Here is a 13,578-nt window from a genome sequence, read left to right as displayed (position 1 = left end):
GTATATATAAGTACATTATCATGTGACTACACTGTATCTAATGGTACAGAGGAACTATATATGCATGGCAAATTCACCTCACCCACAATGGAAGTATGTGCTCAATAGATTGAATACAATTTATTCAAGGTAAGGCATTTTTTTATTATTAGTCAAGTCATGGTTTATGTCAAAAATCACGTTATTAAAGTGTCATCAATGTGTCACTGTTTTCTAACATAGTTAAACACACAAAAAAAGACCTCATTTTGATGATTTAGATATATAATTTAGCATCATACCTTTCCTTGTTGCCTAAGTTCTGAGAGAGCATCTGCCATGGACTCAATATTACTAACAGCCTTGAGGATTCTATCCCTGTCAATGGGGTCTGTACACCTGTCTGCGATCTTTCTGGCATCATCCAGAATCTGTTTCAGGGACTTGTCACCTGCATAAACATGTCAACATCATTATATTTAAATAACCAGACCAGAACACATTTTTCCCAGAAAAACAAATCAAAATATTATTTAGACATATACCGTACGTCAAATGCACATTTTCTGAAGACACATGTGACATATCCATGGATATAGTTTTGCTAAAGTGACTTGCTTTCAGGACCGATAACATTCATCAAGCAATTTGGCTTAAAATTGTTTTCTTATTTTGGAAAAGTTTGTGTATGAAGATATTCATGGTCAAATTGTTCAAATATATTTCAATGTGCTTTACACATGTTTCCATGGTTCATAAAACATGACCTTTTATATAATTATAGTTTTACGAAATATTACATTTAAGAGACTCTCTGACTTGATGTCACACACAGGATTTTATCAGCTTATTAACGGGTAGTAAATCTACCAATTCAGTTTTGTTCTAAAGAATATAATAATTATATATACCAAATAAAACCACTATGAGTTGAGTCCAACTGCAAACTGCAGATCCAAATCAGCCTCCACATAATGCACCAGCAGATCTGGGTCTATGCAGTTTGTTAGGAGTAATCAGCAGAACAAACAACACAGACTCTGATATGCCAGTGCATTATGCGAGTATATATGGTAGATCCATACAATAATGAAAACTACCACATACTTGTTGTTCCAGAAAAATGTCTATCCAAAGTTTGCCAAAAGCCTGAAACACAACTTGTACCCCCTGTCCATAGTCTGCCATCATAACATTGATAGCTGGCCCAAAATCAACAGTTCTGTAGCAAAGTCTCCAAAGTATTGCCAGCACAGCCAGTATCCTTATTCAGTAAGCACACCCCTCCCCTCCCCTTTCCTATACTAATTAATTAGCTCTACTGATGCAATTATTTAATACATGGGCCAAATTTTCATTATAAAGCAAAATCATCTCATCTTTCAAGCAGAATTATCATGAAATCCAGTTTTTGATTTGTGTACAGTTCATCAAAACTCCAAACTTTCAGGCCCATCAAATCAACAGTAATGTCTTCACTCATGGTCATTTAGCCACTTATATTTTGCACACTGTAACACCACCAAGTGCTTTAGTGATAGATTTGGTCAACCTAATGTATGGATAGAACTATGGAATACTTTATCATTGCAGAAAAAAATCCTGCAAATAGAATCAACACCATAAGTCATAGTCCATGCCCCTTTAAAGAAAATTTCTGGAAAATATGGTGAAATCAAGAAAATAAACAATTCTGCTACAATTCAATTTTAACATATATTGCTTATGAATTTGTGTTTGGATTAACACAGTTCAGTGCTACTTATTTTACTTGACTATTCTCTAAATATTAATGAGACAACTTACACATGGTTATATTGAGTAAAGGCCCATTTCTCTGGTAGTTGGGTTATTCCAAGGTTTTTAATGCTTGCAAACTGGATTAATTAAAAATATTTTGTAAACCTACTGCAAATAGGACACATTCTAGTGGTAATTAACTGACTGAATCTGTTACCTGCACTTCCAACAAGAGCTGCTGGATCAGCCAACCAGTCCTGAGCCTGTTTCATCTTTTGCTCTATGGCACTCTGCAGCAGAAGATGTAATAATGATCACACATGCAAATTGTTATTTCTGAAGGTAAATTAAAAGCAATATGGGGTAGGTAGTAACTTGAAAACTCACACCTGTTTCAAAAATCTTATCCTGAAGACTGAATTTTGTGGGAAGGGGGACCTTTCTTAAAAAATAACTTCTACTGAAACTGGTGTGTATTGCCATGTTAACCCTTTACCTCATAGAGTCACCCAGTGCAGTGCGCTATAAACAGAACACCTGTTACCTATTCAACTTGACACACATAGGCCTGCCTGTTAACTGTTAAGCAATGTAGTGTATGTTACATTTAACAGCAATTTTAACCATTTTACACTTTTGGTACATATCTAATATGTATGGAAAAATGTAAGAGTAAAGTCCGATCGGTATAGCTGTGTAATTATTTTTCATGGAAGAATTTCTATGTGCTTTAAAATCTTGAGAGAACTCGTTCACCGTCAAGTCAGTGAAGCCTCATGACCAACTGTAGCTGCCATTTCTCATACTCAAAATTTACAAGTTTTTTGTCCATGTCTACATCACTAAGTCATCTGAATTTGATAATTTATAAAAACTAATTGCTATCTACATCAATATCAGAGCCTTTACCTAAGTTATTGAATCTTTTATAGTTGTGATTCTAATTGTGAAAACTTCGTAAGTACTGAATGAAATCCACAACCTCCATTTTGGAGAGTGGAGAATATGACCCAGTTACTTTAAATAGCAGATTTTAACTAAAGCATAAACAGTGACCACGTGATCTGACATAATGGTTATTCACAGAAATGAATGTAGTATCTAACAGGGGGTTTTCCCCCGACGGTGACTCTATGAAAACCTGCTTAAAATGGCTGCTGTTTACAGCAGGCGTCAAAAGGAGCTTCCATGTGAATGGAGTAGAGGCGTCAAAAGGCGCTTCCATGCAAATGGAGTAGAGGCATCAAAAGGCGCTTGCATGAGGTAAAGGGTTAAACAAAATAGCCAAGTCTACATACCAAATAAGGGAGATAACTCCAATGAAACCTCAAAAGAGCCAAAAATCTGAAACTCATCTACACAATATAAGAAGTGTGTATATTAATTAACATCCAGTGACCTTTTGCATTGGTGACAAGATGATACCAAGATAATAGACGAATTAGCAAATATACGTCTTCTGTCTGTTATGTGACATCATAATGAGATAGCTACATAATAGGGAAAGTAACTTTGGAAAATAACTTATCTTAACCATTTGTTTACCTATCAGGTCTCTTTCTGATTTCAGAATTTTGTTATGTTTCAGTGTATAATGACTATAATACAAGGGTAAGGGAAGCATCTTTAATTATGTGGTTGTAACATCAGATACCATTAATCTACTGCAATTTAATGTAGCCATGCCTTTTATGTCTAATGTGCTGCTTACACATGTACAGATGTAACTAGTGTGTTAAGAATAACTTATTCATTTTCATACTTTAGTTGCTTCTTTGTCAGAATAACATCTCATTTTCAATGTTTTATATTTGATAATCATGATGAAGTTTCTTATCTTTAATTCCTATCACTCTAAACGGCAAAGAACACTTGAATTTCTAACATTACACTTGATTTTGCCTCAATAAAACAGAAAATAACACATATCAAGCCATCAATAATGATTTATAAAAAAAATATAATAAGCTATTTATAAAAAAAATATAATAAGCTGACTTTAATTTACTTCTCAAAATTAAGTCTCTAAATTAGATGTGGAGTATATGGGACAAAGCTGGGACTAAGTAGATTTGTCCCAGGTCTAAAATGTCCCCACAAGTCTAAACTTGGTATACATTTTGTACATACAATATAACAATTAGGCAATACTTGACATCCCCATCAGGATTTGAACTCTTTATAAAACTTGAGAATTGTTCTGATACAAAAATGATCTTGAATATGTTGCAAAACTGGAAGAAAAAAATAGCAATGTGTACAGGGAACAAAGATGCTCCACTGAAGTGCCTGAAATGACCTAAATGTAAAACTTCACCAAGGTGTGATGGACAGATGGACAAGAGTAACACTCTATGCCCTATCACTATGAAACAGAAGAAACAATACATAGAGATTGTTAGAATTGAGACTCCTACCACTATACTTGTTGACCAACAAGCCGATTACCAATCTGACACAGCATGCTTACCTAAAGTTTGTAAGAAATCTAACCCCAACCCACATCAGTAATTATTATGCTACTTTTCTGTACTTTGGTGAAATATTTATTTGTTTCTAACCTTAATGCATAAAGCCATTTTTTTATTGCCAAACATCTTTCACCAATGTTTTGAAAGCATGGAAGATGAGGATGGTACAGGAAAACAATTTGGTACTTAAATCTCTTGAATGAAACTAGGGCTTTTCTTGTTTGAAAACTGCACTTGCCCAGAAATAAACACTTGCTGCTAGGCATGTGTCCAACAAAAAAACTGACTAGTATGTAGCATCTGGATATCAAATTTGTTGAACCTAGCATACATTTCAATGTTTCAATGAGGAAATGATTGCAGCTGAGGATATAAATGTCAACATGAATTCCTTTTATAGCATTACGCACAGTCAAGAGGAATTAATATAACTCTCATTTCATCACACAATATGAATATTTCTGGTATAATTGTAATATAACATTGCAATGACTACTTATGAGACTATTCAAATATGGGTTGCAATAAGAAAAGATACAGAACAGAACAGTGCAGTGGCTATATTTTCTCGAGAGGGAGTCTTAAATAAACTGTATAAATAATTAAGATGCAGCTGAAATTATTTTGCTTTAAAATCGACATGCAATTACTCCTTTACACCAATCTTATTTTTCAGCCAGTAAAGTTACCTGAGCTTTCTTCATGACAATCAGGTCATCAGCATCCCACTCCTCCTCATCATATGTGGTCAACTGAAGAACCCGTATCATCTCATGAATCTCATCTGACATTTTCTTTACTACAAAGTCTCTGTTGGTCTGTGCATCACTTACACCCATACCTTGTTTGAGAAAAAAGGACATTCATCATTTTGGGTTTTTTTTGTGTCACACAGTGAAGATACACTACCCTTAAATTGTTCTCATATGCTTGTTAAAAAAAAGTACAGAAATTAACAAAGGAGCAAATATTATACTGTGATATGATTAAGATAAAACTGAGTCTGACCTAAACTTTTTGGATTTTGATTCAAAACTGGACAACAAAGTCTGGTGACTAATGGTAAAGGGTCCTAAAAAAGAAGTATTATATGGATGTACAGCATACCTGACTGTGTGGCAGTGATATAGATCTTGATACCACTGATCAAAACTGGGGTGAGGTTTTTCACCTGCTCCAAAGATCGGATCAGCATCTCTCGATGAACCTGGTGGGTCAGTTCTTTCTCCCGGCTGTCTATTTCCTTTGTCATCCTTGTAAGCACAGGGCTTAGGTTCTGAAACAAAGGGTTCAAGGATGAAAAACAAATATGGCCCAGATGAAAAGAGGATGCAATAAGGCAAGGCATTCTATTTCTGAAACTCTGCAAACATGCTTGTGAAACTAAGCTTTCCTACATAGCAGAAGTCCACCTGATGAAGGAATGCATCTTATTGCATTTTAAAAATATTTTCACCAATTTCACAAAATGTACTGTCATACCAAAGTAACTGATGTATGAACTACAAGCCAAACTGAACTTACCAAAGCACTTTCAAATAAGAATGCATGACCCTATTTACCAACAGTGTACCTTGAAAGGACCAACTAATTACTGTCTGAAAAGCATTTCCAGGGATCCATGACAAGACTGTGTTTTGTTTGTAGCTATTAAGTGTTAAAACCATCTCTTATATTCTTGCAGAATAAAAAGATTTTCAAGATGGTCAATGTGCCAACCATATAAGATCTAAGATTGGCACTATTTTCATTTAAGATGAACTAGACTTCATAAGAAGTCCTCTGGTGAAAACTTTATGTCAATATAACCATTCATTTATTAGGAGTAGCAATAACAATATTTTTAAGCTCACCGTTGCAGCAGACATATTGGATGTAATATCAGCACCATTTTAGTGAAAACTCATGATGATATAACCATCCACTAAGGAGGATTAGTGACAAGCAGAGATTCAAGATGGCTGCAATGGTGGCCATTTTGGATGCCAGACTGGCATCACTTTCATTTACAACCAACGGGACACCATAAGAATTATTCTGGTGAAAACCCCATTTTGGTAAGACATTCCATTTTGGTGGAGTAGCAACAAAAAGTTTTAAGATTGCTGCCAGGGCAGCCATAATGGAGCTCAGGTTAGCACCATTTCATTCAGGACCAAAGAGACATCATAAGAAGACTCCAGCTGAAAACCCAAATCAGAATGAGTTTCCATTCAGGAGTAGTAGCAACAGCAAGAATTTCAAAATGGCTGCCATGACTGCCATACTGGATAATAGATCTGCACCATTTTCATATAGGACCAACTAGACCTTGCCATGAATGTGTGTTTAAGGGTTCACAGTAATCTTCCAAGTAGATTAGAAGGAGCATCACAAATGAAATGAGGGATAATGTATGATAGACAAATGACCATTCCATGAGCTCTTCTGGTTTATGACCAGAACAAATAAAATTCATATCACCGAAAGTAAATGTATTTGGAAAACCAACACAAAAGCATGCAGCTAAACTGTATTGGCTGCAGATAAAGTCAGATGAAAGGTAGGAAGCATGGCAATGGAAACACTATGCCTATCACATAGTCATGGCAAGGAAATTTGTACCAGTAGTGATTCTCCTGCACTCTTGTGCATGCACAAGAATACCTGCTCAAAATACTTGGAAAATGAATGGGTAACACTTTACTACACGACGGTTTACCACTTCCCAGAGTTTATATATTGATTATACTGTGTCATGAATCTAATGATGATACCTAGACATGGTCAGGATGCCAGTCAACTAAAGATAAATCCCTCAGTTGATACTGGAATTCACTACTGAGCTGACCGGTCCAATTCCAGTTTATGCCTTGCTCAAGAGTATAAAGGTCAGATCTGAATTCATAATCTTGTGATTCTGAGTTTACAGTGCCAACAAAGTCTACGTCTTTGAGATCTAGAGTAAATAAATTTGTTATATTGTCTTACTGAGTTGGGGGGGTTTTAGGGTCAAAAGTATTTCACTACATTGAAGGTTGTATTGTGCAGAAACAACTTGAGTAAGGTCGCTTGCCCAGAGATGTACCATGGCAGCCAACCCAGCCTGATATGGACAAGGCTTTAACCCATACCCAACTGGCCCAAGCTTTGCATTCTAACCACTGAACCATCATGGCCCCATATTATCTCCATTCGGACAATGGACTGGAGGTCAAATCTCCCAAGTTCAGAACCTAAAATGTACAAAATGTTATGTTTTTGCTGTACAGTCTATTTAGTGGCACACTTTATATGAATGAGATGTGGATTCTACCACTAATAGAAATAACTAATTCATGAGCAGAAATTTTTACGCACCCCTCCCCCAAAGTTATTTTTCTCATTTTCACCCTCGTTCTGCAGTTCTTACCAATGAAAACTTTAGTATTATACCACATAACACCACATATGAACTACTACTATATTTTCCAATTCTTAACTTTGCATACCTTGACATAGGTCACCAAATCTTCCATCTTGTCCACCACCTCCGTAATGGCCAGATATTCCAACACATTTTTACATACTCGGATAATCTTCCTGACTTCTGATTCATCAAATGCCAGCAGAAGAGCAGATGTGCCTTGTAAAATACCTGGAAAAAATTCACTTCTACATGTGATGTGAATGTTTATGATGAGAAAGAAAGCAAATTTTGAAGCAAATTATATTTCTCCTTGAATCACTGAATTACATTAATATATGGAAGAAGCTCTTTTATCTCTTGAATCTAGCAATCATGGATAAACTAAAATGGTCATCTTTCCCATTTACACACCATGTAGATCAAAAGAAGAAACTCTTCCCAACCCTTCCACTCACCTCCCCTTATCACCTCTAGTTGGCTATGGCCATTTACTCAGTTTCAGCTTTAGGAATACCTCAACAATGATGCTCACATTTTCAGACAGGTGTGGAAGGGTTTAAAAATAATGTAATCCAGTAAGTATTCTCAAAGAGAAACATAATTTGCCAAACAATTTCCCTTTGGAATACGTTCCCTAATCACACTGACATTAGAAGAATAGGTAACAGGAAGAGGCAATGGGGAGCATCATATCTTTACCAATGGTCAATGCTTCCCTGTAAGTAAACTGCAGCCAAGGAGAATCGAATCCAATGCCATGTTGTGATGAGATGAATGAGGAGTTATGAAAATTCTTTTGTCGAAATCCACTCCACAAGCTCAATAATCTATGTCACACACAAGTGTCCGGACACAAACAAGGTTGTGATCAGTAAAAAATAAAATTACAATCCCAGATGCACAAAATTTTGGTATGGAGAGAAGTCTTACTTTTTCCCATTGACCAATAACCTAACTGACTCAAAAGAAGATCAATTTAGCCCCTGACCAAAGATATACTTACCACGTGTTTCTGGATGATGTCATTGATATATGCTGCTACAACTGTTGATGAGGCTGACAGAACAAGAATTACAACACAGATGATGATCTTGGTGAATGCATCACTTTCAGTTGCAGTAGGGTGGGGGACTATCATAGTGTCCCCCATTATGCTAGCCAGTGGCATCTTACTCCACTCCGTACACTTGGTACACTGGGGAAGATTCCATGCATGTCCCAAGTTGCATTAAATCTCATGTACTTGATGCACTTCATAGTGTGTGTGTTTGTTGGACTTTTAATGTAGCTTTAACAACTTTAGTAATATCGCTATGATGTCTGCAGTGTGGCAGTTTATAGTGATGTCTAGCACTGGGGCATCATGCCGTAGACATGTAGCATGATGTCTCACCCAGTCACATTATCCTGACATCAGGCCGACCAGTCCTAACACTAACCTCTTAAAGCTCAGCGCCAAGTGAGGCAGCTGTTAGTAACCTCTTATAAGTCTTTGGTATGACTTGACCGGGGTTCAAATCCGCTACTTCCCACACTCAAGGTGGACACTCTAAACACATTGGCAACTGAAGTGGTCACACTTCACTGACATCTATCAATTTTATGTAGGACAAAAACATTTTTTGTGGGTGGAATAATGAACTGAAAGTGATCACCTAGGCAAATAAGTAAAGCTTGTTACTTAATAAGTGAAAAAGTAACAGCAGTGTACATGAAAACAACCAAGAATAGAGACCAACAATGCCCTCTTGGAGCACAAAGTCAGAAAAAAGCAAAGTCCACATAAATATAAACAAATTTCACAAAATATTGACTGTTGTTGTTGTTGTTGATATTGTAGGGTTTAACGTCATTTTTCAGCATACGATAGGCTATACATGGCAGCCAGTATTAATCGTAGAGGAAGAACCCAGGAAATCCCTGGAAAGAACCACCGACCCTCGAGAAGCTACTGGCAAGCTTTCTCACATACCCACATTGGCTGAATCTGAGACTCGAACCCATGCAGACAGAGGTGAGATGGCAGTGATCCGTAATGGAGAGCGCTTTAGACCACTCGGCCACTCAGGGCCCCTAATATTGACTGTAGTATGTAGCAAATACCCTTACACACAAAGCTCAACTGCCTTTGTCAATGTATGGACAATAACATGGATTTTATGAAAGGAACATGATATAAAGTACATCATATCCAGCGAAAGCTATAATCTGGGTAAACCACCATAACCATCTCGTGGTTTTAAGTGGAAAGGTAAGGCAGAGTTTCTTTCCTTTATCTATATGGTATAAGGATGGGAAAAATGAAAAATGAAACTTTCCATAAATCATATATAGAGATCTGCTGAAATTGTCAAAAAATTTCACATAAAAGGATTCTCTTTTGTGGTTCATGAAGGCAAATGAAAGCAAGTCAGATTTCTATAAGATTCCATAGCAATAAAGAATGCAGTGTATAATCTGCAGTGAAAAGTTCGTCATCATCCATCTGCCATGGGATCAGCTGATTTTAAGCACTAAATGAGAGGCTAATGCATCTATCTTGCCACACCATGACCACCAACATCTGATGCTGAATGAAATGTGACTCATAACTCACCAAACCATCAGCCAAAGTTTTTGAATTACAATTTACCATGGACATGAAAAACTGGAAATGGGGCCCCTGTGACCCTTGCATTACAAGTCCAACTCTGTCACAACTGAGCTCCCTCATTTTGTCTGAAATAAGTGGCAAATTTACCACAAAATATTTTAGTGGATGCATGCTAAACACCAGGCCATTATAGTCCCCGGAATCTGTCCATGCCCCACTGAGGACTAGACCCTGATTCAAAAGTGCTCAGAGCCCCACCCATATACTTTTACTTGGATTTTTAAGCCTGCCCTACAGGGTCAAGACCCTAGTGTCATAACCTGAAAAACATGAAGATCACCATGCAAGGGACCTGCAATAGCTCCCTGGGTAAGGCTGTTGGTTCAAATCCCACCATCTAATCAGACTGGATCAACTACCTGATTTCTCCAGATTTTTTTAAAATAATAGGTTTCTTTTTGTTGGTAATTAAATTTAGAAGTGTTTCAGGATGAAAGCATATCAGGTTATTTTATGTTTCTAATATACAAATACAACATGCACACTTTAAAGAATTTCATCAAAATGACAATGAATATGTGAAAGAGAAACACAATGATTTGGTTCTGTTAAAAGCCTGCTATTTGCTGTTTTGCCTAGAGACACTACACTTCATTATTAGTAAATTCCAACAAAAACTTTTTTCCTTAATAAAAACCTCTTTATCCACAGGATTATAATAATTCAATGGTGGTTTACACACTGGGTCCTATAATATAATTCATTGTGAAATTAGAATGTTACGTGTTATATTGCTGTTCTATATTTTTCTTTAGTTTCAATTTCAAATCATTCAGTATAATCCCTATACTTTATTATTTTATTTTTTCTAATCTGTTCTTTAATCAGATCCAGCTTGTATTTTCAAATTAATTTTTTGGGGGGGTTTACACATTTATACTGCAAGGGGAAGAACTCTGCAAAACTTGCAAACCTGTTATTCTACATATTATCAGAGGTTAGTTCCCTTGCTTACCTCAAACAAAAACTGTCAAATAGATGCATATGATGTACCATTTATATGCCTGGTTTCTATGTGAAATTACTAGAATTTAATAATTTGACATTCCTCAAGTGCTATGAACAATGATCTGGCTCATCAATGACCTAGATGATATCAACTTATATGCCAATTCTGATCAAAATCTGATCTGAAATAAGGCTTCTATAGTGTTCACATGCTCAACCATCTGATGAATGATCACCTAACAAATAATCGTAGATGTCAATCATAATCCAACAAAAAATGAGATCATGATGATACAAGCTTTTCTTACCAAGTTTAGTCAAAATATGATTAGAAATATAGCCTCTAGAGTGTTTCTATGCTCAGCCAATCAAAGAATCACTACATTAATATTTATATGAATGTCACTCATAATTATCTCATCAGAGATCTTGATGATACAAGTTTACAGAGCAGATCGAATCAAGACATGATCATAAATTTGACCTCTACAGTGTGCACAAGCTCAGCCAAACTGATCTAAGATGAATATGATGGATGTCGCACATAAACAAACTCATCATAGATCTTGACATACAAGTTTTACATAACAAATCTGATCAAAATAAGGGGCCCAGAGTGGCCGAGTGGTCTAAAGCGCTCTCCGTTACGGATCACTGCCATCTCACCTCTGTCCGCGCAGGTTCGAGTCTCAGATTCAGCCAATGTGGGTATGTGAGAAAGCTTGCCAGTAGCTTCTCGTGGGTCGGTGGTTCTTTCCGAGGTTTTCCCAGGTTCTTCCTCCACCATTAATACTGGCCGCCATGTATGGCCTATCGTGTGCTGAAAAATGGCGTTAAACCCCACAACAACAACTGATCAAAATACAATCAGATATGTGACCCCTGGACGTTTAACAATCTCAAACAATCAGATGTGGCCTCTAGATTTTTAACAAGCTCAAACAATCAGAGATGTGGCCTCTGGACTTTTAACAATCTCAAACAATCATATGTGGCCTCTAGATTTTTAACAAGCTCAAACAATCAGAGATGTGGCCTCTAGATTTTTAACAATCTCAAACAATCAGAGATGTGGCCTCTAGATTTTTAACAAGCTCAAACAATCAGAGATGTGGCCTCTAGATTTTTAACAAGCTCAAACAATCAGAGATGTGGCCTCTAGATTTTTAACAAGCTCAAACAATCAGAGATGTGGCCTCTAGATTTTTAACAAGCTCAAACACTCAGAGATATGGCCTCTAGATTTTTAACAAGCTCAAACAATCAGAGATGTGGTCTCTAGATTTTTAACAATCTCAAACAATCAGAGATGTGGTCTCTGATTTTTAACAAGCTCAAACAATCAGAGATGTGGTCTCTAGATTTTTAACTATCTCAAACAATCAGAGAGGTGGCCTCTAGATTTTTAACAAGCTCAAACAATCAGATATGTGGCCCCTGGATTTTTAACAAGCTCAAACAATCAGAGATGTGGCCTCTAGATTTTTAACAATCTCAAACAATCAGATGTGGCCTCTTGATTTTTAACAAGATTTTTAACAATCTTAAAAAATCAGAAGCATAATTAGGACATAAATATGCAAATCAAATTACACTGTGTTGTATAGAAAATATTTATATATTTTTAAATTAATTAATATCCATTTTTTCATGTAGAAAATTACTATTTATTCCAAGCTCTAAAACTCATCTCAGAATAATTACATAATATTAATTTATCAGATTGAAGAGCTCTGGATCATAGTAGTTTACTCAAGAGTGATTATTTTGGGGTGGGTTTTGTTGGTCATTTGACATATCATCACTTCTTCCCAAGATTGTCCATACTATTCGATTTCACCTGTATGCGTATTTCCTGTAAAAATGAATTTCTAAATTTCATATGTAAATTTAAATATTTGTGTACATTATGATAAAGTACTCAATTTATGAGTGCCACTTAAGCTGTACACTCTATTTTAACTCTTGTTCAAGTTTGTAAAAAACTAAATTGCATTTTTTTTGCGACAATTTATAATAATGTATATCATTTTTTAAAAGTTACATTTGACTGTTTGCTGTACGTTAGACTGTAGGAGTATTGGACAAACTTCTTTTCACTGATCCTGTGGCTTTGTGGTTAGAGTGTCCGCACTGGATGCGGGAGCTTATATGAAAGACTTATAAAAATGGTACTAACAACTGCCTCACTTAGCACTCAGCATTAAGAGGTTAGAGTTAGGACTGACTGGCCTGGTGTCAGGATAGTGTGACTGGGTGGGACATCATGCTACATGTCTGCAGCATGATGTCCCAGTGCTAGACATCACTATAAACTGCCATACTGCAGACATCATAGCAATATGACTGAAAAATTGTTAATGTTACATTTAAAAAACATACAAACCAAACCAAACTTC

General features: G+C 36.2%; 1 protein-coding gene across 6 annotated transcripts in view; it reads right to left on the bottom strand.

The window, feature by feature from the left end:
- LOC149787694 (vinculin-like) overlaps positions 1–13,578 on the bottom strand; it is a 134,221-nt gene that overhangs the window by 85,894 nt on the left and 34,749 nt on the right. For all 6 annotated transcript variants that reach the window (XM_089973881.1, XM_089973882.1, XM_089973884.1 and 3 more), the window contains exons 4-8: positions 7,661–7,806; positions 5,298–5,466; positions 4,880–5,031; positions 1,937–2,009; positions 282–430 (exon numbers count right to left, since the gene is read on the bottom strand). In XM_089973881.1, the coding sequence (XP_089830007.1) occupies positions 282–430; positions 1,937–2,009; positions 4,880–5,031; positions 5,298–5,466; positions 7,661–7,806 (689 nt within the window). The remainder of the gene's footprint in view (positions 1–281; positions 431–1,936; positions 2,010–4,879; positions 5,032–5,297; positions 5,467–7,660; positions 7,807–13,578) is intronic.

This window comes from Sinohyriopsis cumingii, chromosome 11 (assembly GCF_028554795.1).
Source record: "Sinohyriopsis cumingii isolate HCF-2022 chromosome 11, ASM2855479v2, whole genome shotgun sequence".
Lineage (NCBI taxonomy): Eukaryota > Metazoa > Mollusca > Bivalvia > Unionida > Unionidae > Sinohyriopsis > Sinohyriopsis cumingii.
The sequence above is the reverse complement of the archived record's forward strand: the minus strand, read 5'-3'. Positions and strand labels throughout refer to the sequence as shown.